The sequence below is a fragment of the Xiphias gladius genome, chromosome 20 (assembly GCF_016859285.1).
Source record: "Xiphias gladius isolate SHS-SW01 ecotype Sanya breed wild chromosome 20, ASM1685928v1, whole genome shotgun sequence".
NCBI classification, from domain to species: Eukaryota; Metazoa; Chordata; class Actinopteri; order Istiophoriformes; family Xiphiidae; genus Xiphias; species Xiphias gladius.
In genome coordinates, this window is record NC_053419.1 from 24,225,443 (window position 1) to 24,250,910 (window position 25,468).

Sequence of the window (25,468 nt, forward strand, 5' to 3'; positions counted from 1 at the left end):
CCGGCCTCTCCAGACCTTCAACATAAAAGTTGGGCGTGACTTTTATTTTGTAGTGGCGCTGTCAAACTCAGCTGCGCGTCGCGCCTCCGTCCTCCTCCGGGTCCGAGCCGGCTCTCTGCGACTCCGCTTGATCGACGGCGTGAGGAATTTCGTTGTTTCACCGCCGGGAAACCGGAGAGGCCGGTCGGGTTACGGCCCAGAAGCACGAGGAGCGCCCCCCCCCCCCAAACCCCCACCCCCTCTCCCGCCGGACCCCGCTGTCCAGCGGTCGCTACGTCGGACCGAGGGGGTAAGTGCGCGGCGAATCCGTGGGTAACGCCACAGAGTTCGTCCCGCCGGACTGTGCCCGGGGGTTCACGGGGACCAGCGCTCACTGGGACAGAGTTAGACACGAGGGGAGCGGACGAGGTAAGGCACAAGTACTAAGACCACCAACGTAAAATACTCCGTTACCAATTGAAGACCAGGAGATCAGGGAAATGAACTTGAGGTATCAAAGGTAAAAAGAGGTCGATGCGGAGACCGGTTGTATCGTTGTATCATTAGATTATTACTCATTAATGTGCAAACAGCATTTTCCTGTCGCAGTCGGTTTGAGGACCCTCCTGTTTTTTTTTTTTCATGGGTCTGAAGCTGCTGATTTTTTTCCCTGCTGATTAATCTCCGGATCATTGTCTCGATTATTTGCTTCGACTGATTGATGGGTCCATAAAATGCGAGAAAACAGTGGCACTTGTCGCGGCGTTGGCTTTGTCCGACCGGCGGGTCCGGAGTAATGTTGAGCTGCAGGCACTGAAGATGAATCAAAAGGATTAAAACAACTACGGGGAAAAAAAGCGACAAATCCTCACTGTGGAGAAGCTTGTTTGGCTTTTTGCTCGATGAATTTTCCTGTCAATCAGCGAATCGATTCATCGACTAATCGCTTTAGCCCTCTGCTCGTACATACTGCAAGGAAACGCGCTTCGGGTTCGTAACAAGACAACGCGTTTTTAAAAAACTCCTCTTGTGTTGTGCGTTCCGAAAAATCTCCGCGTGTGAAGTAACACCGGCTGAATAAAGGCGATGCAGTCAAAAGTACAAGATTTCCCCCCGACATGTGGCGAAGTAGACGTGGGAAAGTAGCATGAGAGCAAAGTACACACGTGAAGTACGTGTACCTCATCGGTACTTGAGTAAATGTACTTAGTTACATCCCACGCCTGGGAATGAGGGTGTAAGGGCTTTGTGTTTGAGGGGGGAATAGGGATGAACGACGCTGCATGTAGGTCACTGTGTTTGTTTTCATTATTAATGTAGAGCGTTGCCTGGAGCCTGGAGCCTGCTCCTGGTGGCAACCGTTGGGTTTCCCTCTATAATAACACGAGGCCCTGACCCGACCCTGCAAAGTGCCCCGAGGTCATGTGTGTCACGACTCGGGAGTGTACGGATAAAACGGAACTGAGTCGAATTGAATTTAGATAAAGCGGCCCCCTTGTCCACGCCCCCTCTGGCAGTGCAAACCTCTCCGGTTCGCTGTGTATTCTCTGAAAAACCTCACGGTGCAGCTTTCGACTTCATTAGCCGCCTCCTGTGCCTTGTTTCCAGCGTACCCGTCGACGCCCCGCGCACATGGCCGTGTCCAAAAGTGCCGGCACCCTGCGGGACCTTCAGCTGGCTCTGCAGCTGAAGATCGAGGAGCTCCGGCAGAGAGACGCCCTCATCGACGAGCTGGAGCTGGAGCTGGACGCTAAGGATGATCTGATCAGGCAGCTGCAGGTGGAGCTGGACAGGCATCGCGGCGCCTCACAGCACGCGGCCAGCCCTGCAGAGACAGCCAGCGCAGGTGCGTCGGTGCGATTTCCACACCTGCCACTTCCGGTGGCACCTTGTCTCGACCCAACTTCTCAAATCGCACATCTGCACACCCGGGTTCGGTCTCACAGCGTCGCCAACCCCCTCACTTCTGGCCTGAAGTGCCAGAAGTGAGGGGTGCTGTCTCATGCAAATCGAACATAGGACATAGGCTGACTCTACCATCCCTAAAGTCAAAGAACTGAAATAACGATTCAATACGCGTGTCTCGGATTTGAGGGCACCGACTTGTCGCTGCAGCAGTAACTTCGTTAGTTATTTGACCTTCTGACGTGGCAGAGCAACCTCACGCCGACCCGACGAACCTAAAAGCAGAGCAGACCGGTGAGCCGCTGCACACTGATTCATCGTTTCTAGGGTGAAATGATTGGGAACGAGGCGGCCGAGCTCAGGAGGAGCTGCCGCTGCAAGAATTCCAGGTATCGTTTCCTCTGGAAAAGCAAGGCTGAGTTACCGGACCGGCAAAGCAGGCGACTGCCCGCGGGGCCCAAAGAGTCCCCGGTTGGCTCCACATCATTTGTGTCTGCACAATTTTGATTAATCACAAATTTGTTAGAAAATTTTGCACCACCGAATTAGCCTCCATGTAGCCCTGGTCGTGAAGAGGGACTCGAAATCTAATTTTAAGTCCTGAACTGTTAAAATTATATTTTGTGCCTCATTGTTCCCTCAAGCCCGAGTGAGCATATTCAGATTTCTTTTTTTTTTTTGTCTGAGCAACAGTGAAAAACCAAACAATGTTGAGTTTACTTTCATGAGAAAACTGGGAAATTAACAAATTTAGAAGCTGGTATCGATGAATTTCTGGCATTTTTACCTGAAAAAAAAGAACGATTTAAATGATTGATTAATAATCAAAATTGCTGCCTATTCATTTTCTCTCAAATGACTAATCGATTGATCAACTAATCATTTTAGCTCTGGTGTACTGGCTGGTTTTGCCCCGGGCCGCTCAGGAGGTAAATCCGGCCGTGATCACGACGTGTTTTTCTGGTGGATCAAGTCGATTAAAACAAGGAGTTTTCAGTTTTGCCGCCTAAATGAAATAATATTCGCAGCAGAAGCAGTAGTTTATCTCCTCAACACCTGGAAACTCGGGGTGTGCAAAACCGGTTTTAGTTCCCCTTAAATGGATGTAATCAAATCACTAGGCTTGCGACTAAGGATTATTTTCATTATCCATTAATCTTCCATTTATTTTGGCGATTAATCGATTAATAATTTTGTCTCCTAAATGCCACAAAACAGTAATAAAAAATGCCTGCTATAATTTTCCAGAGCTCAAAATGACATCTTCAAAATGATGCTGGAGTTGACTTAAACTAATAATCGATTATTAAAATAGTTGACGGTTCATTTTCTGTCGATTGCACGGTGTCGGGGGAGGAAAGAGGGGTTAATGGGGCCCCGGCGGCTCAAACTTCTGGATGTGTCTGACTGTTAACTACTGTCCCTGTGGATGTGTCCGGAAGGAGCGGTGGCTCAGACTCCAGCGGCACCCGATGAGCCTCAGCGCACCAAGCGACAGGCCATCTCGGCAGAGCCCACCGCGCTGGACCCCTCCCAGCTCACTGACGTTACCCTCACCAGCTACTGCAAGACAAAAGAGTGAGCGTCGGAAACCATACGACGTACCAACACTGACGCACGCTCACGAGGAATCATCTGTTTGACCCCTCTGTGTGTTCGCAGGTCCAGTGAGCTGATCCAGAGGGCTCTATTGGACAACGACTTCATGAAACGTCTGGAGCACGGGCAGGTGAGGACGCGTCCGCGCCGCTTTTTGACGGTGTCTCATCCTTCTCATGTGTCTGATTTTTTTTTTTAAAACTGCTCGTTTGTTGGCTAATTTGTGCAGATCCTCACCATCATGGACTGTATGTATCCCACCAGCCTAGCCAAAGGCTGCTGTGTGATCCAGGAGGGAGACGACGGCTCGACAGTCTACGTTCTGGAGGGTAAGGCCCTCTGAGCGAGGGTAAAATAATCAATTTAGAAATAATATAAAACGGAGGGAAAACAGCAGAAACAAGAGCCTCAAGTGCAACATGCATCGCGGAGCGTAGCACCAAGCATCTGTGATCTCCAGAGAGTGGACTTCACTGTGCCACTTTCCAAAATCACTGGGGTCTAACCTCTGGGGACCATGGACGTCCATACTGGGCACTTCAGTCCGTTGAGCAGGTGTCAGCCTTTTGGTCTCTCTGCTTTAACGTAGGGCCGTCACTTTTTCAACAAGTCAAGTTACAACGAATTTGAACAAACACAGAACTTGTTCGAACTAATTACGAACGCAACCCAATCCGGCGCTTGCACCGTTCACCGCCTCGGTGCAGTCTCTGGTCACATACCTGAACTATGTGTCCTGAGACTGCGGCACCAGTTGCCGCTGTCCTAACGCGGCGGCAGTGGGCTGCATATCACAAGCCAGCGGGTGAGTCCTCAGACTTGCTCCGGTTTGCAGAGTAAAGCAGCTGCTTTTTTACAAAGTGGACAGAAAGTGGACAGACGGCCTTATCGCTCTGGCGTCTACAGTGTAGAGCCCGAAACACTTCCACGCGCCGCTTCTCAGACGCTTCAGTGTTGAGTATCTGATCAGCACGTCCTGCTCCATTCTTATCGATCAGCTTAGTTTACTGATAGGTCAGTAAGGCAGCAACCGGTGAAGCTGGTGGTGAATTTAAACCGCGCCCTCTGCCAGACCTCCAGCCAGACAACTTCAAACGCTCTGTTGTGCTTGTAGACTGTAAATTTTGAGTTTGAACCAGTTGCAGCATTTCATCCCCATTTTCATCAAGCAGTAGTTTGAATTTTCGAATAAAAAGTTACGGCCCTAACGGGACGACAGGACACCAGCTTCGTCTAGACCATCGGGCCTGTTCTGCTTCGACGGGACGAGACAAATCCGAGGCGAAATGTTGCACTGGACTGATATGGACTCAACGGCCCGTTTGTCTGAGCACAGGCAGCACAGGATTCAGGATTGCAAAATAGCCTCCACCAGCCAGAGTAGACTGAGGCTCTATCAGACCCATTATGTGACACAAAGTAAAAAATGAGGAGAAAGCCTGGTGTGGAGGAAGTAGCAGGAAGAGATCTCATATTATGCCGGTAGTGGAGGTGATTTCATGGTCAGGTCATTGTCTGCTCTGTGTTTTGTGTGTACATGCTGCTCACACACACACACACACACTGCATGAGACAAATGCACAGAAGCCTGTGTGTCGTCGCCTCGGTCCGGCTCAGTCATATGTTCCTGACACCCTCACTCCTCCCCTGTCAAAGTCGTCCTGTTCTTCCCTCTCAAGGACGGCCAGTCTTTCACACACCGCGTTGTGTCGCTCCCTCGTGACCGTTTGAAACACCTCTGATGAGCAGGCGCTGCTCGGTTTAGTCTCCCTCAGCTCTTGACGGAAGCCTAATCATCTCTTGCGAATTCATCGCTTTCCTTGATGCATTTTAGTCAGGAAGGATTTCCTTGTCATCGTGAGCCCCGCTCTCTCTCTCCCTGTTCATGTTTTAGCCACGCCCAGCTGCGAGCCTCCGTCGCCTCGGCCCAGACTTAGGTATCTGGATGACTGTTGGCTGGATCTGCAGGACATGTCGAACAAACATTCGTGTTTGCCAGATTGAGGAATCCCACTGACTTTGGTGATCCCCTGGTTTTTCCTCTGCTGCCGCTGTGAGGTCGATGTTATTGACTTGACGGGGAAATGTCTCGACAACAACAGGACGGATTAACGTGAAATGTGGTTTCGGAAACTCATCACGGCCAGAGGGTGAATTGTATAGTAATCCTCTGACCTCTCATCTAGCGCCGTCATCAGCTCAAAATCGAATTTTAAAAACTCAGCTGTACGCTGTGTTTTGTCCTGAAACTCAAATGTAGGATTTCACAACAAAATGAAATGAAATAAAAAAAAAAAAAAGTACGATAAAGCCAAAAAGCCACAACATATAGTTAAAGAAGTCGTATGAGCTACCTGTGCACTACCGGTGGACACAGGAACAACGTCTGAACGTCCAGCTTTTCCTACACGTCAGCGCAGCCACTGGTCCGTAAACACAAGTCCACACAAGCCCCAAGTTGTGTGTCTGTAGTTGACAGAGGTGTCCACGCAGACCCCCTTCAAAATCACAAAACAGCTGTACACATATAAATATATTGACTGCCATGAAATTTTGTACAAACATTAATGGTCCTCAGAGAATGATTCTTAATAACTGACGAACTGCAGGCCGAGAGATGGCGTGTGCATTCTACGCATGTCGCAGAGCAGCGATAATTTCATTAATCATTAAAAAAAATCACCACGACTAAGTCTACAGATACGTTAGGCGCTCCGTGAGACCGCACTGCTCGCGACGGCGCTTTGACGTGAGGCGCCACGCCAGCATCTGAACGGGCTCACGGTAACAACGCTAACGCACTGATGTTTACCACGGCTTAGTTTAGCGTGTTGGCACGTCAACGTTTGCTAATTAGCACTAAACACGGCGTCCAGCTGAGGCCGACGGGAACGGCGTCAGTTCTGCAGGTGTTTGGTCAGAAACCAAAATCAAGCGTCGACCTGATGATGGCGCTGGATGAAAGGTCACGGGGTCACCAAGGTTGTAACAGCTCATCCCGAGAGAAACAGGAATCGTCTGAACCACTTTTCATCCCATAGTTGTTGAGATATTTCACTGAAAACTACAAAAAAAAAAAAAAATCAAAACCGTCACGGAAGTCAGTTGTTGAGATTTCAGTCTGGACCGACGCGGCCGACCAATCGACAGAGACGCGGCCTTCCGCACCACTGGCAGGACTAAAACACAGACATTCTATGTGTGTTCGCAGAGGGGATGGTCGAGGTGACCAAACAAGGGAAGAAACTCTGCACCATCGGTCCCGGGAAAGTCTTTGGAGAACTCGCCATCCTGTACAACTGCACCCGCACCGCCACTGTGACAGGTAGCCACAGACACACACGCCGATTACACGCTTCGGGTTTCCGACCCAGCCGCTCCGCCAACGAGCCCATTATCTTCTAGCGGCCTGATGTTCAGAAGTGGCGAGAATGGCTTTGGCGAAGGCGTGTGACTGTTCACCCGCACTGCCAAGGCGACAAAAACACATTATTACTACTGAATAAGCGCAGTCTGTCGGTGACCCTGACAACCCCGACGACGGCCTCTACGTCCATTAACGCGGCTGGAAATGAAATAAATCCAGGCTGTGGAAATGTGTGCTCGCTGCAGTGGCGGCTATTCATGCACTGAATGGAAACCGCGATGAAGGTCGGCCTCAAACCTCACACCTGCTCCGTCTAATTTTCTCCTCTGCTTAATTCAGACTCCCATCTGTCTGCCTCTGCCGCTGCTTTAAACTCAGGGGCTCTTTTTTAAAGAGCGGTTCGCCCAGACACACGCAAAACATTTTCTCTCACGCGTTGCTCCTGGGAAGCCACGCCGCTGTTCTTCAGCTTCCTTTGTTGTACTTGAGTTCCAGCAGAAATCTGAGAAAGAGAGATAAAGTCAGTAGAAAAACTTATCAGCATGGCTCAATACCATTTGTGAGATGTGTGTGTTACCGGATGAATAAACATTTTTATATATTTTTTGACAAATCACACAAACAGGATATCACATGTGAATCGGTGAGCTGTGGAGGGACTGGACAGAGCCGGGCCAGCAGCTTCCCCCCGTCCCCAGTCTTTATGCTAAGCTAAGTCGACCAGCTGGCGGCCGTAGCGTCGTATTCACTGCAACGGACACGAGAGCGCGGGGTCGGTCCGAAACACGTCGCCCCGCGAGGAAGCGAGTCGGCGTGTTCCCCGAATGCTCAGGTTTGGTTTCACGCGACGGGCAGATCTTCCGGAGACCCCAGATCACATTTGATTGGATACATTTATGTCAGTGCATCTGAATTCAGGATGAGTCATCGAAAATATTTTATAGGAAGAGAAAAGAGGGATTTCAATACAAAAACACATTGGTTTTTTTTATGTAGGCTAAACTCACCATAAAACAAAGAGATAATTGGACAATAAACACATGGGACAAAAGATTAGAACATGGAAAATCTGTTTTTTATTTCACTGCGTCTTAAAGGGGAAAGTGTTTTTCTAAATGTGCCTCAGACTTTCATTTCTGTTCCTTTTGATCCTGATCCCTTCACCTCTCTGTTCAACGCTGCCTGTTTACACGTTTTTCTCCGGGCTGACAGAAGCGCCTCAGATGGGGGACTGGCTCTAAATACAGTCTCTTACTGATTTCTGTGTGTGTGTGTGTGTGTGTCACTTTGATGTGCCGGAGGGATGCCTGGACCCTGAATGATAAAACTGTGTTTTTGGTACATCTGACTAAAATGTGTTGACAGCGATCTCGCTCCTGACTGTGTGGGGGGATATGAAAGATATTAGCCAGCTCGTTTTGCAACCCATTTATCTTTAAAGGCGGCTCGGAGCTCACCTTTTCTTTTCTCTGTCCGTCGCTTTTAATCACCGTCCTCGTGTCGTTCTGTGCCACGCAAGCCAGTGATGGAGGAGGAGAGAGAGAGCCCGTTTGTAAGCATTAAAGAAATCAGCCAGTCTCTCCGTCACGAGCAATTCAGAAGTTTAGTTTAGAGCTCAGGAGAAGGGCTCGTACTGTTTGTGAGGGAAAGAGGAATAAGCGACAGGTAGGACTGGTAGCTGAACAGAGTCTGAGGCGGAGAATGCGGTGAAAGAAATCCACATCCTCTGAAGGGTCCTTCAGGTTTCTAGTTCCCTTTAATCGCCTCTAATTTTTAGCTCACTAATCACTAATCAACATCAGTAATCAAAAACCCTGGACTTCCAGAGGGGTTTTAACATCTTTCAGCTCATCGTTCATGTGTCCGGACCGGAACTTTACTGCTCCGGTTCACTCTCCCCGCTCTCGGGGCGTCGTTTTTCGGCTGCTCAGCGGCAGACAGCAGACAGATTTCTCTTTCGTCCAGGATGTTTGGACTGAAGGTTTTTTCTAAAAAGGAAATTAACCTCTGTTGTAATGAACACAACTACTGAAATTCAAAAAGGGGGATTTAACGTAAAGTTACTCTTTAACGATAAATTTTAACAACATCCAATGGTCCACAACTCAGTCCTCTCTCTCCTCTCCCTTGTAACAATCGTAGTGTCGTGCATGTTCAGTAGACTAATGCCCCTTCGTGTTTCTTCCCCGGCGAATGGCAGCTTTTCTCCTTGCAGATGGGACGGCCAGCAGTCGCCTTAAACCGCAAGAAAAAACTCTCTGTGTAAATCAGAGTGTTTTTGGTCCTAGTCACAGTGTTTATGGTTGATTTTGAATCTGAGGTGTGTAGTCCGGATTAACCGTACTCTGGTTTGTTTTCCCCTTCGGTGTGATGTTTTTTGGGCCAGACGTGGACGCAGCAATTGTGCAAAACAAGCTCAACGAAGCCCTTGTGCAGCTCACGGAGCTTTAATCGGCGGCTCGCACGGTGATAAATCATTGTAATGCAGCCGGTACACACGACTCCTAAAATACTAATAATAATACCATTCACACACAAGACGACAGTATAGGCTACACGTACGGGAAACTCTGTGCTGACACGTTACACGGTTTGTGGAGGCTAGATGTTAAATGTAAAATAAAAAGCCAATTTTTTATGCTCTGACTTTGCAGCCTCGCTAGGAAATTGAATGATTACTTTAATATTAGGGACAAGGGAAGAATTAAAACAGGAAAAACATGAAAAAATAAATTTGCTGGCCGGACTTATCAATAAATTCTAAACATGAGGAGGCCGAGCGCTTTCCCGGAACCGGTCGTTTGAAGCCCCTGCTCCAAGCTCGGCCCTGAGGACATCATTAAGGCTTCTGTTCTTCGACCTTAGGAAGCTCCTCCGGAGCCACAGAAGACACTACGCAACTATTTTCACAGGCTGAATGGCACTCTGCATGGAGGATAAACTGATCTCCACGTGTAAAACTGATGAACTGCCCCTTTAAATTGTAAACTGAAGCCCTGTCTGTAGAATGAGTCATATGAAAAGCACTTCACAGTCAGGACCCAGGCTTCTCTGTGGATGAAGAGATCCATACTGCAGTGTGGATAATGAAAATGGTGGAGGCTGAGGCCGAGCGTGGGGGGCGGTCAGTGAGGGCTTGGAGAGGCCCAGGAGGGGAGGGTTTACATGTAAATACACATGATGGATGCAGGAAGACATGATGCCTCATGCTGCTATAGCAACGTGGAGCCGGACAAAGAACTGAAAACTCATAGAAGTCAGTTAAAGAAAACCAGTTCAGTGTCAGCTGCCATACTGGATTTAAACACTTGGCCTTTACGAGATGAAGATTTTTAGATTCTGTCTTCTGATTCCCGCATCCTGCTACATCCTGATGTAACAGGTTGTAAAACGAAATCTCTGATGGCATTGTGGCCGGTCCTCGCTACTTCAGAGACTTGGTTCTCAGGTTAAGACCAGAATCAGGTTTAGTTTAGGGTTAGGGCCGAGTTCCACCTCAGGTACTGAGTTGTGATGTTTTAGAACGTAACTCAAATACTCTGCTTTTCATAGTAATTTGTGTCTGACCTGTTTTTTTTAAATGAAAAAAAGTTCAATTTGAAAAGCCTGATTTTAAGTTGTTTTTTAGGGTTCCCAAATTCTGAGTCAAGTGTCCAGTGTTTTCAAAAACTTGCTTAAATTCAACTTGTCGTTTGGGTTGGTGGGCTGGGGTGGATGGATGGGTCGACAAAACCGGGGACTTTCGAAACCTGCCCATAACCCTGACCCGTCCTACAGCCGTAGCTGTAACCCAAGACCACGATCTTTCCCTGAACCTGAACAAGTAGTTTCTGTGCCTAAAACCTAACCAAACCGTGGCCATTCCATAAGCCCACCTCTTCTTTAATCTTCTTTAAATTCCTTAAATGAAATCTGCCCGTCCTCCCTCACTGAAAAATCCAGAATCTATAAATATGCAAATGTCTTTTCATTTGAAAAGTCTGAGACACAAGACATCTTCTTCTTCACCGTAACATCCATTCTCCGTGTTTGCGACCTGGAGGCTTCGAGTTCACACATCACACTTGCGTTCCTTGCACACTGGGCCTTGACTGGCGTCTGGCCGGCCGTGAATTCACAAAATCACCAGGTACGTCCAGGTGTTAAACTGAGATTTGAGGTGAGCTCAGAGAAACTTTTCTCCTGAACGGATGAACGTCAAAACTCTTGTTGTCGGAGAGGCACTTCAAGTGTGGGTCAAAAAATTGTGGACTACGAATAGCACAATGTATGTCAACCGAGTTCCCTAAAAGTGACTCTTATATTCTTCTACTTAGCGGCAGAAAATACATTGGAGCAAAATGTAATGCCAACTGAATTACTCTTTAAATAAAAATCACGAAGAAACGTTGATGAACATATCTGCAATACACTGACTGACTATGTATTGCTTTTGTTTTTCCCATAATATCGAGTCATAGTTCAGTCTCTCCCAGCTCTTGGTGAAGGTTCGGGGAAGATGGTGGTTTTGGTTGAATCTTGAAAACCCAACAGTGGCTTGAAGCACAAGACAACACATCTTTACTGAAACCACGGTTTCTCTCAAACTATAACCAAAGTGTTTTTGACCGAAACCAAGTAACCAACCAATTAACAAGTAGCAATAAGTCTGTGTATCCCAAGCATGACAATGTATTCATGAGATATTTTTAAAAGATTTACGACTTCAGTAGGAACCAATGGGCTCGGAGCTGAGGGGCACAGACAGAGGAGGGACGTCAGAGAATGTTGAGAGATGAACTATCGCGTTGTTGGTTTGGATCTTTTAATCAATATATTGATTATTACCAGCCTTATCCTTTCAGTAAAGGTGTCCCACTAGGCTCTATTCTTGGTCTTCTTATGTTCACTATATACACATGAATAAAACAATCTCTGCCACTCCACATTGTGATGTACATTTGATGATACCGTTTTCTCTTAATCTGGTTTTTTGAAAGTGGAAAGTCCACTTTTTGATGCATTTTCGATCGCTGTTGTCCAACAAAAGCTTGTTGGAGAAAGCTTTAAATGTCGACAAAACAAAGCATATGCCATTTTTGTAAAGGCACTGAAGAGTATCTTGCCTACTGTGCTTATTCAGACCCCGAAGGGTTTTCAAATTGAAATGGACAAACAAGACGAATATTTCAAAATCTAGCTGACTCACTTTCTTCCTTTCATTCTGTATTTATTTTTTTGGAAGTCAGTGTGTCTTTCGTTGGACTTATGCATTTTTGGCAGTCCCATACTATGTGGGTGAAATTGCCTGTCGAGCCAGGTCGACAACACGTGCTATAACCTTTGGCTGATATAAATGGAAATAAAAGACACATTTGAGCCGTGCAAGTCTAAGTACACGCGGCCGGTACAGTGAAACTGCGAACGTCTGCCCTGTCAACTCTCGATGGTACTTTCTGTGCCTCAAATGGTGACCTGTTTAAATAAAAGAACTATATGTCCTGTGAGGTGCTGTGACATTATTTCGTACTGACTTGAGATCAGTATCGACAGCGCCTTTATCCCTCCCGGGTTTGGGAAAAGGAAACAAAACGAGTCTAATTTACGTCAGTGCTACAGCTGGCTGCTGCGGATGTTACAGACTCGGCACCGTGATCAAAAGTGCGTGGAAATAAGGTTGAGAATTGGTCACTTCAGAGGAGAGGAGGGTTTTGTTTTTGCCTTGACGGTGAGGACTCTTCTCGTATGCGATACATTTATAGGAACATGAATATGAATGAAGATACAGCCTAGTTAGCCCGTACGTTCAAACCGCACTGAGATGCTGGATCGTGTGGCTTGAAAACGTGTTCAGCACGATGCAAAACACTATTCAAGTGGGACAATATGAAGTGTTTGCCTTTGGCCTGGCATTTCTGTCTGTCTGTCCGTCTGTCTGTCTGTCTGTCTGCAGCCCTGACCGACATCAAGCTCTGGGCGATTGACCGACAGGGTTTCCAGACCATCATGATGAGGACTGGTCTCATCAAACATTCCCAGTACACAGACTTCCTCCGCAGGTACAGCTCATACATGTGCTCGCCACCTCACGGCTTCTGAGCTCCTCACCACGTGAGAGTGACTCACACCTCTCGCTCTAAACTCTCCTCCCAGTGTTCCCTCTTTTCAGTCGCTACCTGAGGATGTTCTCAGTAAACTGGCCGATGTTTTGGAGGAGGTAAAGATTTCCAAACACTTCCTCACAGATCATACCGTACAGTGTCTCTTCCTGCCATCTTTTCCCTCCATCTGACCAGTACAAAGCATCAGAAACTGTTCAGTAATCGGAGGTTTTGTGTACACATGATTCAACTGATCTCTCCGCTGTCCCTCAGACTCATTACAGTGACGGTGATTACATTATCCGTCAAGGAGCCACCGGAGACACATTCTTCATCATCAGTGAAGGACAGGTGAGGAAAACGATGAGAAGAGAATGGAAGCTTTATCAGGGGGTTTAAATAGGAGCACAGTCGGCAGAGAGGGAGGGAGACAGAAAAACAGTGGTTACACAGCAGACGAGTCGGTAGGTTTCTTGGCTGGAGTCTGGCCTACTTGGTTCCAGAAATCAGATTACCAAGAAATGTGGAATGACTTGTCATTTCTATGATTACACAGAGGACAAAGCAGTCAAGTCTCCTCAGTTGCAGTGCGACCTACACAGCCAATACCGGTGGGTTTTTTGTTACATGTGTACATCACGTCGTTGCCGACCGCGCAGTTGTTTGTTGTAAACACGGTGGCAGCCCAGTTGCTCTGGTGAGTGGTAGCCAGAGAAATTGTTTCTTTTTCCCTGAACGATACACCTCTTCCCCAGCCGTGAGCAAACATATCAGTTAGTCAAATGGCTTTGAAAGTTGATTATCCAGTCTGCACCGATAAACGTCGGGCCTCATGCATCTCATGCCTTCATTAGATTGGATTGGATAACTTTATTCATCTCTAGAGGTGAAACAAGTTTGGTCAACCTGCACAGCAGCAAAAGATACAGAAGTCAGACAGGCCGCAGCAGATAACATATGACTGACTAACAGTAGTAACTAGCTCACAGACTTGTTAACTATTTAACTTATTAACTTATTAACTTATTAACTGTCATTTTTATTACAGAAGTCTCTGTTATGATGATGGTTCAGGGGGGAAACGCTTTCTGGGCCACAGGGGATTATTTTAGGTTCATTAATGCAAGTGAGCACTGGGACCAACTGACAGCAGCGCTACGTCCATGCTAGCATCCGATGTAGTCTGTAGCCACGATCCTGCCGCCCCCTCAGAATGCAAAGCACAGATGTAGACCTGGACACCGTGACAACCACTTGTCTGAAGGTGTAGCCGGTCTGGCCTGACACTTCATCTCCATCCGCGAAACCTGTCTCGCGTTTGTGAAGCCGGGCTTCAACGTGCACGTCTCTCCTCAGCCCTGCGTTACAGAACTCAGACTGCAGGAAGTCCCCAAAACAAAATACACCGCATTCTGACTGTGTGGTTCCAATTCCATATAGACTGATTCTGACCAGCAATTTGAAGAAGCTAGCGTTTCACCCGACGGTGCCAACTGTTAGACTTTATACAGAGTAACATGAACATGAAAATACAGATGCGCAATAATGTCGAAATTATTACTGCAAAACAAATATAAACGACAAAATAACAAGGGGGGGAGACCACATACCTGTGCAAAATAAAATCGTATCAGTAGAGCGCCTTCATATGACCGGTTTCCACATGCAGACCTTTACAAGGAGAGAGGAAAAGGGACAGCAGACCACACGAGACACCACCTGCACGCTCCAGTAGCTCAGCTGAAGATCAGTAAACCAGCATGTTACAACAAAGTGCACATATGTCCACCGAGATACACAACACAACGGCCTAAAGCAGAGTCTGCGACTCTTCCGAGGGGAGGTTTGGACCACCGAGCACTCACACAGGCTCGCCCCCTCCTCAGCAGGGCCCCCGGCCGCCTGAGGAGACTAGTGCAAATCTACGGGTCATCGCAGACGGGTCAAAGGTCATACAGAGAAAACATGAAAATAAACAGAAGTCCCCCCCCCAAAAAAAAGTATATACAGAGACAAATGAATATGTGAAAAATGATTTTTAAAAATGTGCACGGACATAAAAGACGGATTTTCGTTGAAATAAAAATCTAATATTATACAAAAGCACCACGAGGAACTTAATTTTCAAGGTTGACCCCGAGCCCCGATCCAGGGTCTGACACGTGGCACCACAGCCCTGCATGGCTGTTTCATGGACCTGCAACACTTCTGTCACAGATCTGCTCATAGACCTTGTTACAGGAAGAAACAAACTCAATTAATTTCAGTACACGACAAAAATCCATTTACAGGGTGGGTCTGAAAATTTTCCCAAGAGAGATAATGCATCACAGTGACAGACTGGGCAGCTTAGTTTCATTTCATTTAGTCATCAGAGTTGCCATATTGTCAATCAGGGATCGGTTCCAAACTGCAGTGTTGCATGCGCGGTGGCTGGGAATCACTTGACGGCTGCTGGAAACCGCTGTACCGGGGATTTATCATGCGCAGCTGGAAAATCAAATCCAGCAGATAAACAAGCTCAAATGGACATTGTGGAAATGGATAATGTGATACTGTGTGAGTCTGCTGCAACAAATGACAGAATGAAACAACAAATGAAACCTAAAAGACGCAAGTTTGCTGTTTGCAACCAAGGGACTAAAACATGCAGAACCACAATTTTTCAGCCTCACCAGTCACGTTAGACTGAAAACATTACTTAACTGTTCCTATGAAGGCTTTTATTCCGCCAGTCATCCGGTGTGGGGACTGAGGGGGGAGCTGAGCTGCGAGCCTTTCTTATTTTTAGCTGGCAGTCACCAAGGTTTGCGATCTGTGATCTCCGCAGGTGAAAGTCTCCCAGCAGAACTCAGCCAGCGACGAGCAGGTGACTGTGAAGACTCTCTCCAAAGGGGACTGGTTCGGAGAGCAGGCACTGAAGGGGTGAACCACACAAGTTATTCACTGACAATCACACGTCATCGTTCCTGCTTTAACATGCTGTGTGTTTTCAGATTGACTTCGCACCTTCAGTGCAGGGACCGAATATATTGGCGTTTGTTCAAATGACTACAGTGACCTGTTGGTGCTCGCCTGACAGGGAACTCCGCTGGCTGTATAAATCAGGGCCCATATCTCAGAACCGTGATCTTATTATACTACCACAGGGGCCTCTGAAAGACGCGTTCAGCCAGAGAGCAGAGCAGGTCTCCGCCTCGCGTTATTCATTATATTAGATGTTCGGTCCGTGTTGGTTCGCCCCAGTAGGCCAGGATGAAGAAGGCATCACGTCTGAAACAGAAATCCTCCAGAGCAATCGATTAGTTGACGGCAAAAGTTTGATCACCTGCAATTTTTATAGTCAATTAAGCCTTTCAGATGCTTATTCATCAAAAAAGGTTCCACCTCCATAAAAGTCAGGATTTCCTGCTTTTCTTTACATCAGAAAATTAATTAATATAATAGTTTTAATGAGAAATATTGGTTTTGTGAAATAGACAAAGTTTTGTGATATAACCAGATAAAGCGAATTGTTGTCACAAGGAAAAATGTCTCCTGTAAAAAAGAATAATGAGAAATTGTCATAATAACGTGAAAAATATCTTGTTACAACGTGAGAAGGATCTTTTAAGAAACAAGGAACTTTCCCATTATAATGAGAGACTGAGCAACTTTTTTTTTTTTGTCGTGGTGGCAGCAATACGCTGCAGGGAACACGCATCAAGATGTCGCCGCTTTATCGGCTTTTATGCAGAGCACTGGTGCGCAGGGGTTTCGGACTTCGAGACGCAGCACTGCGAGTAGGCCGCTGCTAGGTAAAGGTAGCCCAGCAACATTCAAGGTTACGGCAACCGCGGACACGTCCCGCGTCAACACCGGCTCCACACTTGGCTACACAAACTTTAAGGAATTTAGAAAAGACTCAAGTATTCTGTATATATACTGTGTATATCACCAGTAGATAGGTCTTACTGGAAGTGTCTGCAAGCTCATGGTCATCTAAAGCTGAGCTGGACGGAAAACATCGGCCACCTGGAAATCTAGCCACGAACTGACGCTGCGATCTGTTTTGTTTTTTTTTTAATTTAGGCTGACGTATTTCACGTAAGCTTGCGTGGTTCATAGAAGCAGGCTATATACAACACTCCAACACAGATTATATGTCAGGCCAACAGTAAGACAAATTTTAGTCTACATCAGTAAACAGTCGTGAAAGCACAGCCTGTATTTCATCGCTCGTTTCTCTCTTTCCTTTGCAGGGAGGATGTTCGTACAGCCAGTGTCACGGCCGTGGGAGACGTCACATGTCTGGTCATTGACAGAGAGTGAGTGGCTCCCTTTGTTCACCATAAATATTGGTTTTTATGTGGTGGTGGAGTCTGCGGTTCGCTCACCCTTTAAAGGAACCTTTGTGTTACTCGTTGGTCCCTGTGTCAGGTCTTTCAAACAGCTGATTGGAGGACTAGATGATGTCAACAACAAGCAGTACGACAGTGACGAGGTCAAGGCAAAGTGAGTTCTAAATATTATATTTTCTAAAAGTACTTGTGCTTCTGTATTTGGAGGTTTATATAACAGCTGCTGTAGAAGGTCGGATGAGCACAAATTCACCGCCTCAGCTCCCTTTCAGACTCGTATTCACAATGCTGTCATTTATGCAGCTCGGTGCATGAATGTCGTGGCAGTTTTACTCGACTGATCAAAGTCACTGTCACGTAAAAGTCACAGATGAAATCTTACAAGGTCAGAGTAAGAGATTTGAGTAAGAGAGTCGCGGCACCGCCATAGACTTCTGTTGTAACCGCAGGACGCGGAAGTGACGCGTGTTGTGGGGCAACGGGGAGTTCCAGCGTTGACCTCCGTTCATTTTCAGTGTCTCCCAAGCACACTCGCCGCTACGTTGATTAAACGACTGCATTTTTTGGCATTTTAGCGCATTGGCCGACCTCCCGTGAATCTAGGCGACGGTGCCGCTTTATGTACCCGGCTTTAGTTCATGTTTATCGAGAGATAAGAGCAAGCTTGGTTCTGGTTGCAGTTAGCTAACATGAGCAACGCTTCACTAGCAACCATAACCAGATGTTAGTTGGCCTACATTCACCTCAAATAAAACTGGCTCCCTAGACTGCAAGGCCTTGTGGTGGGACCAGGTCTACGGATATAAGACTCGTTACTGAAAACGACCAAGGCACATGGAATTTATTCCCTCGCCCCTGCACTCAAAACAGTCTTCGGTGTCAGCTGCTTGCGCAGAACCACAAAACTGAAGTCATGTTTGTAACAGCTGTTGGATAGAATACAATGGTGAATTCAAGCTGCACAACACAGCTCCTCCTGTTTATGGCTCCCTGTGACGAATAACGCTGAAAATTTTCATTTCGTTCCCCAGAAGATCTGGCGCGTAGACTCAAGATCTCATACTGGTGGTTCCAACTTTGGCTGTGAACGTCTCACCATGAGATAACGTTAGGGTGTGAAGCACGAGAAAAACACGAATGCATACATATTCTGCGTTCTGTGTTATTCTACGTTAATGACCAGCGTATTTATTTCCTACAATTACGTTGATATTTGCAGGAAGTTTCTCCAAATACAGTCGCAGCTGCTGTGTGTTCGCTTGAAGCCGTTCAGGCGGTCTTGTTTTGAACTACTGAGAGCTACGTGAACCGCGTGACCTCGTGGTCAAGTCTGGATGGAATGAAACAATGTTAGCTCAGGCAGAGGACTGAGGTTTGCAATAGCTGCTTGGCGTCAGCTTTTTCATTCGTGCCCTCTGGCTCATTCACCAGCTGTGCGGCTATCAGCTCGCTAGCCTCATCCAATGATAGTCGCGCAGGTACAGTGCAGCCATTATAACCATTTCTTGCTATCAGTCTGCCGATACTCTTGACGGACTGCTACAACATGCAAGAGGACATTTTTTTAGGTGATTCGCTGTGAGAAGCAGCGGCGAGCGTCTCGTGTGCTAACAATGGTCATTAATTAAGAAAAAATCACTCGTGCAGCCTGTGAACCCATTCTGCTAATTATACTTCCTCCCTTCCTCCAGCTAAGGAACTGATCAGGTCCGCCATCACGGAGGATGGTCCGGTCACTCAAATGTGTCCCAGTGGAAACGAGGAGCGAGGAGAGAGCTTTCACGGGTGTATCCTACGTGGGCGTTTTTCACTGGACAGCGATACGCCTTTGATCCGAACCTGATTATTGACTGGTCAGCTGATCTGATGGGACTTTAAAAGGAGTCAGTCAGGCTTTATTTTAATATTAATAACAAGGCATGATTATTAAAACCAGCAGCAGCTCTAACATTAGTGTAGTTTACTAGATGGTGTTGATGATGTGAAGAGGATGAAGGAGACTCCGCTGACACCGTCTCGATTGCATAGAAAGGTTTATTACAAAGAAGCACAGCGTCAAGTAGAGGGTCTGCAGATCTGCTCGTGAGAGGGCGTGAAGCCGATGAACCGCTCTGGAAACCAGCCTTGGTCACCGACTCTTAAATAAGGCCGTTGTTTTCCTAAAAACTGTCACTAACGTATGGTTTCAGTCACAAAGCACTAACTTCCTTTTACAGACTGTGAGGCATCATCTGACGACCTTTGACCTCGGGTCTCTACATAAACACAGCTCTACATATATAAACATACACCTCATTAGTCATATTCATGAATAAATATGACTAATGCTCAGTCTGAATCATGAATGAATCATGGAAACATTCTCTGCCGCTTTGTTTATTTTTTCTTCATAAACCAAAAGGTTTTTCTTTCTTCTGGGTCTGAAAAGTAAAAAACAACAACATCTGGCCGACTGGTACCTGTGGTCTTTCAAAAAAAACGATTTAGGCTTAAATTTATTCAGAATATTTATAGCTGTTTTTATTGCTCCCTCGTGTTTGTTCTGTTCTGAGTTTAATTGTCTGTTTGTGTGATCCCACATCAGTCACATTCTGACGCCACACATTTCTGTATTAAGTGTTGGATCGGCAGTCAACAGACACCAGGTCTTTCTCTTTTGTTCCTGTTACTTATTTCTGCACTTTTTCCTAATCGACTTCTACACATCTGACAGTTCAATAATGGGTGGATAATGTTCCTCTAGCCCAGTGGTGTCCTGCCCTGCGCGGAGGAACATCTTTGTAAAACCTGGACGTGTCTGGAGTTTGCAGGAACATACGGAAACTCTCAGTGAAAGTTATTACTCACTTCTCTTATTCCTCATTCTCAACACATTCTCCCCTGTTCTCTGTAGGCTGCAGGCGGAGGCAGATTTCTTCTCCAGCGTCTCGCTCGGTGATTTCAACATCATCTGCACCCTGGGGATGGGAGGCTTCAGTCGTGTGGAGCTGGTGAGTACGTGCGCATTCGAAGACGGGTCTGTAGCAGCTGTTAATCTGTAGAAACAGGCTGTTGTTGTCCTGCTGAATGTGTGTGTTTGTGTGCTCAGGTGCAATTAAAGAACGATCCCAATCGATCGTTTGCCCTCAAAGTGTTAAAGAAGCGTCACATCCTGGACACCAGCCAGCAGGGCCACATCCTGTCAGAGCGCCGCATCATGATGGAGGCTCACAGTCCCTTCATCATCAGGTCAGACCTCAGGATTTCTTCGAGTATAATTAAAAGTGCACTACACTACTTCACACCTCAGAGGATCCAATTGGCGGCATGACCTGTGGCCAGTGTAGTTTATTTTGACTCAGTCCCCGTCGCTGCTGCCCTAAATTACAAACTGGAGCTCCAAACGTGGATTCATCCGCCGCTGAAAATGGTCTTCAACAAATGCACAGTGACCAGCTGTTAAAAATGGAAAATATAGCATATTGCCCGACTTTTCCCGTAAGGTCTGAGTCTATCAAATCGCGTTTCCCCTTCTCTTTCTTATTAGTAAAGAACAATGTGCAAAGCACTTGGTAATAAGGTAGAGAGATGCAACAAGAGATGCAAGTCCCCAGCTGGACTCGAAGCGGGGACGCTGGCTCAGAGTCGGTGTCCCGACCCCCAGTCTTTTTACTTCTTCGATATCAAAAGTATTTATGATTTTTGGATAGATGCTAACCCCAGATACACAGCGGTAGATGGAGCAACTGGTGCTGGCATCGTCTGTAGTTGTTTCCTTGGTAAACATGGAGATCTTTCGAGGCACTTTGTATTAAATCCCCGAACCAGAACCAGGGGACAGAGCCATCCGTCCCCAACACTAGTGCGGACTTACGCTCTCCTGCTGCATCCATACTTTTTGATTTGTATTGGCAGGATACTTTTTCACATAAAAGCCATCCGCTGGGGAACTCTAAAGTTCACTTTTAAACTCTTTGTCTCCCTGCAGGTTGTACCGGACCTTCCGAGACTCCAAATATCTCTACATGCTGCTGGAGGCTTGTCTCGGAGGAGAGCTGTGGACACTGCTCAGGGACAGGTGCATGGCAGGGTTAACCTGCTACGGGGCGGAAGTTTGTTGTCGGGCCCTTATTGACCCCCACTTTACATGGCAGTTTCATTATTTGCCCCCGACACCCAGAAACCAACCAGTACTCTAGAGCTGAAATGATGAGCTGATTAATCGGCAACAAGTCTGATAATTCATTGACCGTTTAAGTCATTTTTAAGCAAAAATGCCAAATATTCATTGCTACCAGCTTCTCTAATGTGAATATTTGTTGGTTTTTCCAGTTTTCTATGATAGTAGATTCAACATCTTTAGGTTTTTGACTGTTGCTCAGAGAAAAAAAGCAACTAGAGTATGTTAATTTGGGCTTCAGAATGATAAAGGGCATTTTTCACTCTTCTATAACATTGTATATACTGAACAATCAATTTAGTAACAAGACAATAATTGCCAGACAGTTTGATAATTAAATAGTTGGTTTCAGTCTTACAGTTCTCCAGTGATGGAATAATACAACCGGGCCTTTCTGTGTGTTAATTAATTGAAACACAGAAAAAATGGAAGCGGTTTGATCAAACAAGACTTTACAACAAAGAAGCTCCATATTACCTTAAAAAAAATGGTCTTATAAGTAGATTTAGACACAGGGGCCCTCTATAAAACCAAGGCCATGAGACACAGGACGGAGAACCTGTCATCTTGTCCTTTAGAAGTGCAAATGTCTAACAAATCTGCGATTAATCCAATTAGGTAAATCCACATGATATGGATTAAACCTGGGGCTTTCGGGGCCCCTGGAGGTCTGAGGCCCCTGGGCGGTCGCCCGATTTGCCCGCCGGGTAATCCGGGACAGGCGTGTGATTGTGTTTGTGTGTTCCTCCATGACAGAGCATGAAATGCTCAGCTGTTGCTTTTGTTACAGGGGTTCATTTGATGACGGCACCACTCGGTTTTACACTGGCTGTGTCATCGAGGCTCTGGCTTTCCTGCACTCCAGAGGAATCATCTACAGAGACCTCAAACCCGAGAACATCATACTGGACCGCCGAGGATATGCCAAGCTGGTGTGGGCGCGTTTTCTCCAGAAATGTCAAATAATGTGGGTCAAAAATTTCACAGTGAGGACGTTTAGTTTTGCTGTGTGTTTCTGTCCCACAGGTGGACTTCGGCTTCGCTAAGAAGGTGGGTCTGGGTAAGAAGACGTGGACATTTTGCGGGACTCCTGAGTATGTCGCCCCTGAGATCATCCTGAACAAAGGCCACGACAGCTCGGCTGACTGCTGGTCTTTGGGAATACTGGTCTTTGAGCTGCTCAGTGGCAGGTACAGGAGCTAAATCTTTTGCACCTTTTGCTTCAGTGTCATGTCATAATGATAATCAAATGTTGAAGCTGATTTTGATCCAAAATCTTTTCTCTTTACTGATCCGTTTCTTCTCTGCAAGTGAAGAGGGCTGTAATTCAGGAACTCAGATACAGTAAAAAAAAAAAAGGAAAAAGAAAAATTAGCCGCTGCATCTTCTTCATAACTTCCATATTTCTGCGTTTGCACAAAGTGGAGCCATCGCCGCCTCAGAAATACCGGGTGTTTGATTCCTTTACCGAACCAGCTTGTATGGACGTTTGCCAGGTGTGTGTGCGCTGCGAACGGGAGGCTGACTCAGGGTCGCTTCCGGACGCTGTGAGGTTACCCAACCTGCCCATGCGGTTGTGACACAATACCTCTGCGCTCCCAGCCACGTTGGCCGTCAGTGACTGAATATTTCATCCTTGATGACTTTGTAGTAACTATTTTATCCATCCAGTCATTCATTTATTTCCTAGTCAGTCGGGCTTGATCCTCCATTATGTCTGAAGTTAGCAACTGAACTAGCTCCGTTCGGGTCCTGGTTGAATACTTAAACCTGTTAAAGCTCTTGGTTTCCACCCTCTGTCTCCAGCCCTCCCTTTTCTGGCTCTGACCCCATGAAGACCTATAACATCATCCTGAGAGGCATCGACATGATCGAGTTTCCTAAAAAGATCACCAAGAGTGCCGCTAACCTCATCAAGCGACTCTGCAGGTTGTCAGTGCCCCCTTCACTTACCAGGTAAAGCAAAACGGAGGGCGGATTTTTCCCGGTTAACTTCTTTAAATTCTGTTTGTGTGGCTGGCTCCAGGGACAATCCTTCAGAGAGGCTGGGGAATCAGAAAAATGGAGTGAAGGACATCCAGAAACACAAGTGAGACAGTAACCATGTTTATCATGACGTTTCACTCTCACTCTGAGGGCTTTCCGTAGTCACGGCAGCATGTCCCTGTCCTTCAGGTGGTTTGAGGGCTTCAACTGGGACGGCCTCCGCCAGGGAACCACGGACTCTCCATTCACACCCACGGTGGGTATCCTTCAGTGTCTCTGTCAGGTAAAAAAAAATACAGGCGAGAGCATCGTTAATATCCTGCCTTTTTCTGTCAGGTTGACGGGCCACTGGACAACAGCAACTTTGACTATTTCCCGGAGGACACTGATGGACCTCCCCCTGATGAAGAGTCTGGTTGGGACCTCGAGTTTTAACAGGACTACTGTCCGAAAGCTGACTGAACGAGGAGAACAGCGGGAACGGGATTCTTCAGAAAGAGGAAGTGAAGCCACCTGCATCTCGTCTTTGTCTTGTGAAAGTCAAAGGAACAGGACGCTGGCATTAGACATAATCTACAGTCCAATAATCACAGTTCCAACAGGAAGGGGATGCAGAGTTATCACAGATATTAAGGCCACATTTAAGAAAAATAAAATCAAGTCAAAATATTTTAAGAAAAAGCTCAGAATAGTATAAGAAAAAATATTGAATATGTAATATTTCAAGATAAAGTTGGAATTTTATGAGAAAAAAATCGTGATATATAATGAGAATGAAGACATAATTTTACCAACAAAAAAAAAACTGGACTATATTACCAATAAAGTGGATTTTGAAAAAAGAAAATCATAATATCTGGAGAAATTAAGTTATAATTAAGTTTTAATTTTACATTTAATCTTTCTCATTTCAAGAAAAAGGTCATAAGATCTCGAGGAAAAGGTCGTAATTTTACAGGACAAAAGAGTAATAAAGAGCATAACATTGTACGATTTAAGAAAAAAGTTGAAAAGACATTATAATACGTCAAGATTGAGGTTTTTACTATTTTGAGAAAAAGTCGAAAATCTCAAACCTAAAGTCTGGACAGCAAAGTCATAAATTTATGAAAAAATCATAATATTTTGGGAATAGAGTTGTACCTTCAAATTCTTTCATTTTAATCATATTTAAATACGACTTTATTTTTGAAATCGCAGATTATTATACAGTGGCCCCTTATTCTCCATCATACTGAATCCCAACAAAGATGTTTCAGATTCATAAATTTTCAAACAAGATTTGACGAAGTTAAAAGAGACATTATAAAAAACTAAAATTCCCCTCCAGCTGACTTTCTCTTTCTGTACTGGAAAAGAGGAGTTAAACAGCAGATGTGATTTTACAGAAAAGAGAGCGAATTCTAATTCTGCCCTTGTTGCCAACAGTTCTTTTCACTGTAATTTATCAGAATCTGACTTATTCTCTGATTCTAAAACGGTAAATTCAGTGGTTGGTCCGAGCTTAATTATTACGTCCCCCCCCCCCTCTTCTTATCCAGTGTATAACTTTTGAGAAATAGTTCAACATTTTGAGAAATTTCGCTCGGCCACTTTCTCTCTAGATCAGTGTCAACCCGTACTGGCTGAACAAACAAACACCGTGCTGCCTTCAGGTGTCAGGCCTGCGGGGATGTCAGAGAGACAGGTGTAAATATGACAGGGGCAGCTGGGCTTCACCGTAAGCCCCAAACTACCGAGCTGTGACATTTATGAGCAGAGTGAAGGAAAATCTTGCCAGTGTGTCCTGTAACTACTCTTACGTTTTCAATTTTACGCTGTCACTCACAATACCACGCTACCATTTCCCTCCGTCCCCAGTGAGACACATTTATCATGGAACTGGCGCGAGTTGTCAGTCCCACTGTTTCCTGATGAAGAGATACTGCATTTGGAGAGTTTGGAGGGTCATTCGTGTCTTTCTTTAGCCCTCCCAAAGGACCAGGGGGAAAAAAGTGTAAGGAAGGAATCAAACTGGGCACCGTCACTAGCATGCAAGCGTTAGCATGCCTGT

General features: G+C 46.1%; 1 protein-coding gene and 1 long non-coding RNA gene across 2 annotated transcripts in view; one reads left to right on the forward strand and one right to left on the reverse strand.

The window, feature by feature from the left end:
• On the forward strand, window positions 1-24,225 carry LOC120806473 (cGMP-dependent protein kinase 1-like). Its single transcript, XM_040157689.1, has 21 exons — window positions 1-28; window positions 1,588-1,825; window positions 3,327-3,462; window positions 3,547-3,613; window positions 3,713-3,812; window positions 6,695-6,808; window positions 12,783-12,888; window positions 12,983-13,046; window positions 13,204-13,281; window positions 15,761-15,855; window positions 17,172-17,237; window positions 17,350-17,424; window positions 20,164-20,260; window positions 20,359-20,498; window positions 21,238-21,327; window positions 22,220-22,361; window positions 22,456-22,619; window positions 23,236-23,358; window positions 23,456-23,518; window positions 23,605-23,671; window positions 23,752-24,225. The coding sequence occupies exons 2-21, from the start codon at window positions 1,612-1,614 to the stop codon at window positions 23,848-23,850; spliced, it is 2,100 nt and encodes a 699-aa protein (XP_040013623.1). The 5' UTR covers window positions 1-28; window positions 1,588-1,611; the 3' UTR covers window positions 23,851-24,225.
• The window catches only part of LOC120806474, an 8,571-nt gene continuing 6,024 nt past the window's right edge, over window positions 22,922-25,468 (reverse strand). Inside the window, exons 2-3 of the long non-coding RNA XR_005709705.1 lie at window positions 23,560-23,691; window positions 22,922-23,474 (exon numbers count right to left, since the gene is read on the reverse strand). This is a non-coding gene — a long non-coding RNA (uncharacterized LOC120806474). The remainder of the gene's footprint in view (window positions 23,475-23,559; window positions 23,692-25,468) is intronic.

Coding starts and splice junctions, on each gene's coding strand:
- LOC120806473 (XM_040157689.1), top strand. CDS start 1,612: ATGGCCGTGTCCAAAAGTGCCGGCACCCTGCGGGACCTTCAGCTGGCT. Junction 17,238..17,349: donor TGTCTGGTCATTGACAGAGA/GTGAGTGGCTCC, acceptor TCCCTGTGTCAG/GTCTTTCAAACAGCTGATTG. Junction 21,328..22,219: donor TGGACACTGCTCAGGGACAG/GTGCATGGCAGG, acceptor CTTTTGTTACAG/GGGTTCATTTGATGACGGCA.